Here is a 5018-nt window from a genome sequence, read left to right on the forward strand (position 1 = left end):
TATTCCGTACAGCATTGCATTTAATGTTTCACGCTTTTGTCAACTACCTCGAGCCTTGTTCACGCTGTGTCTACTGACGTTGCCTTTAATAGCTTCCAACGTTACTTTTGTCAGTCAGCGTAGCCTGCCACCTGTACTTTCTTCTGATCTGATGTTTGTGTATACAACGTTTGAATATCATCAGAGTCAAACAGCTTGGTGCATAGCATCTTCTTATCTTCTGACCTTGAAGTGCTTCTGAGCGTGATACCATGAGAACTTCAGTGCTTCTGCTTCTGATCTCAAGTTCTTCTGATGCTTCCATAGACCCATGTTTTGATTCTGCTTCGACCATCTTCTGATGTCTTGCCAGACCATGTTCTGATGTTGCATGCTGAACCTTCTGAGTCAAAGCTTCTGAGCGCTGATTTGTGCATACTCTTTATATATTTCCTGAAAGGGAAATTGCAATGTATTAGAGTACCACATTATCTCACACAAAATTCATATCCTTGTTATCATCAAAACTAAGATTATTGATCAGAACAAATCTTGTTCTAACAATCTCCCCCTTTTTGATGATGACAAAAACATATATAAATGATATGAATTTGCGATCAGAAAGAGCAGACAGCTAAAGACAAATTACACAGCTATAGCATAAGCATGTGAATATGTCTCCCCCTGAGATTAACAATCTCCCCCTGAGATGAATAATCTCCCCCTGAAATTAATACTAGAAGAATTTTATAAATAAAAGACTTCCCTGAGTATTTCAGTAGAGACGTTCACAGTGCTTGATCTTCAGAACATTCATGACTTCTGATTTCTGCTTCCATAGGACAGCTTCAGAACATTGAATTTCTTTAGATCCTCAGAACATTCACAGCTTCCGATTCCTGCTTCCATCGGACAGCTTTAGAACTTGAATTTCTTTGATCTTCAGAACATTCACAGCTTCTGATTCCTGCTTCCATCGGACAGCTTCAGAACTTGAATTTCTTTGATCTTCAGAACATTCACAACTTTTGATTCTTGCTTCCATTTGGACAGCTTCGGAGCTTGAATTTCTTCTTTCATCACTTCATGCTAGATTGTATCAGAACATTGTTGAATGTACCAGAGCATCATCAGAGCATCTCTACATCCTGAAATGTTACAGAACAAAACTAAACGACAAAAATCAGCATGAATGAATCAGAACATAAAATATGTTTCAGAACACATAATATGTATCAGAGCCATATAAGCCATATAGAATGTATCAGAACAACTAGACATAATGTTTCAGATCATATTCTATCATCAGAATATCTGAACATTCTTCCTTCTTGCTTCTGATTCTGATTCTGAAGCTTCATAGCACTCAGCTTGCTTCAAGAATCCAAGAGCTTGATTTATTTTGTTGCTTCTCATGTTGATCTTTAAAGAGACTCTTAAAGAGACTCTTCAAGAACCCATATACTTAATCTTCAATTTGCGATCTCCTTGCTTTCACCACCAACCAATCCATTATTTCATCTATTTTTTGTTCCATGTCGTCAAGGGTCTCATTTGCATCTACAAATCAATCCGGGTTAAGAAGAAGAGGGAACAAATGTTGGTGTCAGGTTGAGTCTCCATTGATGACATCCTGGACCTACGAGAATCCCGGAAGAAGGTTCTATGGTTGTGGGAATTTTAACTTGTTGAGGAAAAAAGGGTGTAACTATTTTGAGTGGTATGATGAAGAGATGAACATCCGTGCAAAAGATGTGATTCGATCTTTGAAAAACAAAAATGACGAGCTTCTGGATTTAAGCAAGGAGAGCAAGAATCATGAAAATTTTCTGCAGTTGAAGATTAAGTATATGGGTTGGGGTTTAGGTTTGGCATTAGGGTTTGTAGTGTTATTAGTTGTTGCATTAGTTGCAACAAACATTTTCAAGTAATGTAATATTCATCTAAGTTTGTTCTACTGTAATGTTCTATTGTAATGTGACTTCTAATTTTGTTGTTAATGGTTCAATTCTACTTGTAATTTGGTCAATTCTACTTGTAATTTACAATTGTGTTGGTCAATTCTACTTGTAATTTGTTAACAGAATGTTTAGTGTTATATGTAGTTGTAATTTGGTCAGTTCTACTTGTTATTAATTTGGTCAATTATACTTGTAATTTGGTCAATTGGATTTAATTGACCTATAATTGACACAAAAACCACATTTTATAACAGCTATAGCAGTATTTCATTTTGCTGCATTTTATTCAAGAGCGGCATCTTATTCAAGATCTATAACAGCATATTCAGTAACTTTTAAATTCAGTATGCATATTCAGTAACTTGCAATTTACCACACCATATTCAGTAACAATTGTAAATTATCACACCTGGTTCAAAGTCAATAACTTGCAAATTCAGTATGCATATTCAGTTGTATATTCAATATGCAGTCACAAATTGTAGCTTACCTGCCTCAGTATTCAATAACTTGCAAATTCAGTATGCATATGCAGTCACAAAATTCAGCTTGCATACTTAACAATTGGATATTGGATATTGAATACAGATTGTAAATAACAAAATGAACACAGATTGTAAATAATAGAGGCATACTTAACAAAATAGAGGCATACTTAACAAAACTCAGTATTCAATAACAATTGCATATTCAATATGCATCACACCTGCCTTACTTAACAAAATGAACACATATTGTAAAATAACAGAGGCATAGATTCGTGTAGCCATAATAGCCTCAAAACAACAGTCACAAAATTACAAATGCCTTAATAGGCTCAAAACAAGTGGTAATTCTCAAAAACCATAACAGGCTTAAAACAGTGTTAGTTCACAAAAACCATAACAGACTTAAAACCTAATGTAACTATTCTTGAGTTGCTCTTGGTGCTTGTGACCCTTCTTCTATGATAGTTTGCCCAACATCCTTTTTTGCATTCTTCTTTGCCTTTTTATTGCCACCCTTAGGAATGGATCTCTCAGCCGCTCGTTTCCCTTTGAAAGTTCTTTTGTTATGTCCCATATTTCCACATTTTTTGCATTTCACAGTTTGAAGGAGTCTTGGCAATGTGTTTGTGCTTCTAGGCTCATCATTAGCCTTGTTTCGATTCTTCTTTGGCCGTCCAATAGCTCTCCTCATAACAGGTGGGTTGATGGATAGGTTTCCATCATTTGGCCATAACTGTGGCCCATTTGTTGGCAAGATGATGTGACTATATGTAGCAAGCACAGTAGATGTCCTATATGCACATAAAATTATCTCATTAATATGGTAAAATACAAAATGCAGAGCTGAAATCAAATGACAATATACAGGCAATAGCATTTGTTTGATTTACCTATAATATGATGAAACATAGTCTTCTGGTGCTTTTTTGTTATACCATATACAGGCAATAGCATGACAACAGGGTATCCCAGTTAAATTCCACCTTCTGCATGAGCATGTCTTTTGAAGCAAATTCACAACAAATGTTTCTCTACCACACCAAAAATGGCAAAGTCATCATCACCATGCCAAGTTGCACTCCATCCACCAGCTTCATGTTTTGACTTTTCTGTGACCTTTTGGATGTTGGGGCTTATAACTCCTTTATGTTTACCTAGAGCATCTTTTTGTTTTGAAATCCTCAAAGTTAAATAGTGCTTGATTCCTTCAAGTAGTGTAATGATTGGTTTGTCTCGATACTCCAAAATTGCTCTATTGAAAGCTTCGCACATGTTATTGACTTGCAAATCACATTGAGTGTCCGTTTTAAAATGTGCTATACTCCAACATGCAGCAGGGACTGCCTTCATATCTTTCCAAGCATTTGGCTCAAGTAATTTCATGTGTTCCATTGCCCTCTCCCATGCAGGTACTGTTGTTACCCTAGCAGCCCTCCATAAAACTTCCTTCATCACTATCCCTGGATATTTCTTTTTCCAATTTCCATATAAATGTTTCACGCACAATCTATGTTCAACATACTGGCTTGCCTCTAGAATAGCCGGTACCAATCCCTACAAGAATGAGATAAACAAATATAAATGAAGTCTTCTAAATAGTTTACTACATAAAGAATTAGATAAACAAATTAATACCTTTTGCTGGTATGAGATAAAGCCATATCTATTATGTTGGATGGCTTGCAAATCATCAAGTAACAAATTTAAGAACCATTGCCATGAGTCTTTGGTTTCGGCTTCCACGACTGCATATGCTATGGGCATAATCTTGTTATTTCCGTCCGTGCCAACTGCAGCCATCAACTGACCTCCAAAATCTCCCTTTAAAAAACATGCATCCAATCCAATTAAGGGCCTACACGTAGTTGCAAATGCAGCCTTACATGCTTTCAAGCATACATAAATTCTCTCAATTATAGGACCACCACTAGAATCAACACATTGAATCTTAACTGTAGAGTTAGGATTTGACTTAAGCAATTCATTAGCATACAACCTCAAATGTGCAAATTGTTCACAACCAGCTCCTTGAATTAGCTCTAGAGCTTTTCTTTTTGCCCTATAAGCTTGGTCTTTTGACAATTTCACTCCCCATTTCTCTAAGGCTTCTGCAATCAAGCCTTTACATCTCATATCTGGACTATGCCTCAACGTATACATAAATTTGCGACCTAACCATGCAGTTGTTGCTTGTCTGTTCTTAGGTGTCCTATGGCAGCTATGGTTTTCAGTGAGACTTACTAGTTGCCAAAATGTATTGCCTGTCCTCATACTAAACCGTATATAGAAAGGACAACCATCCATGCATCTCACCACTTCTCTCTTTTTATCATTCTTTCTTATGACAGTGCTTTTCTTTTGTTCCATTGCATATTCCTTAACAGCATCTCTAATTTGCATTTGTCTTTGAACTTCATGCCTAACTCAAACTTAGTGGCCTCTTTAAAAACTGGAAACCTTGGCTGCTCACCTTCAATATCACTTTCTGGAGGGGTGTGTAGTTGATCAGAATCACAGCCATCTTCATCTGAAATAACATCATGTTTGGAAGAACTTCCAGCTTGATGTCCATCAGGAAAAATTGTTGACC

At 36.5% G+C, this 5018-nt stretch overlaps 1 protein-coding gene across 1 annotated transcript; it reads right to left on the reverse strand.

Annotated features, from left to right (window-relative positions):
• Nucleotides 1-2846: 2846 nt before the first annotated feature.
• On the reverse strand, nucleotides 2847-4732 carry LOC131605035 (uncharacterized). The gene is made up of 3 exons (XM_058877436.1): nucleotides 4064-4732; nucleotides 3447-3982; nucleotides 2847-3219 (listed from the first exon to the last, which is right to left on the reverse strand). Exons 1-3 carry the CDS (start codon nucleotides 4730-4732, stop codon nucleotides 2847-2849), a joined length of 1578 nt encoding a protein of 525 aa, XP_058733419.1.
• Nucleotides 4733-5018: the final 286 nt, after the last annotated feature.

The sequence above is a fragment of the Vicia villosa genome, linkage group LG5 (assembly GCF_029867415.1).
Source record: "Vicia villosa cultivar HV-30 ecotype Madison, WI linkage group LG5, Vvil1.0, whole genome shotgun sequence".
Taxonomy (NCBI): Eukaryota; Viridiplantae; Streptophyta; class Magnoliopsida; order Fabales; family Fabaceae; genus Vicia; species Vicia villosa.

Excerpts from the sequence above, each read along its gene's own strand:
- LOC131605035 (XM_058877436.1), bottom strand. The coding sequence starts at position 4,732 with ATGGATGGTTGTCCTTTCTATATACGGTTTAGTATGAGGACAGGCAAT. Across the intron at positions 3,983-4,063 it reads TTATCTCATACCAGCAAAAG|GGATTGGTACCGGCTATTCT; the intron begins GTATTAATTTGT and ends TCATTCTTGTAG. Across the intron at positions 3,220-3,446 it reads GTGGTAGAGAAACATTTGTT|GACATCTACTGTGCTTGCTA; the intron begins GTGAATTTGCTT and ends ATGTGCATATAG.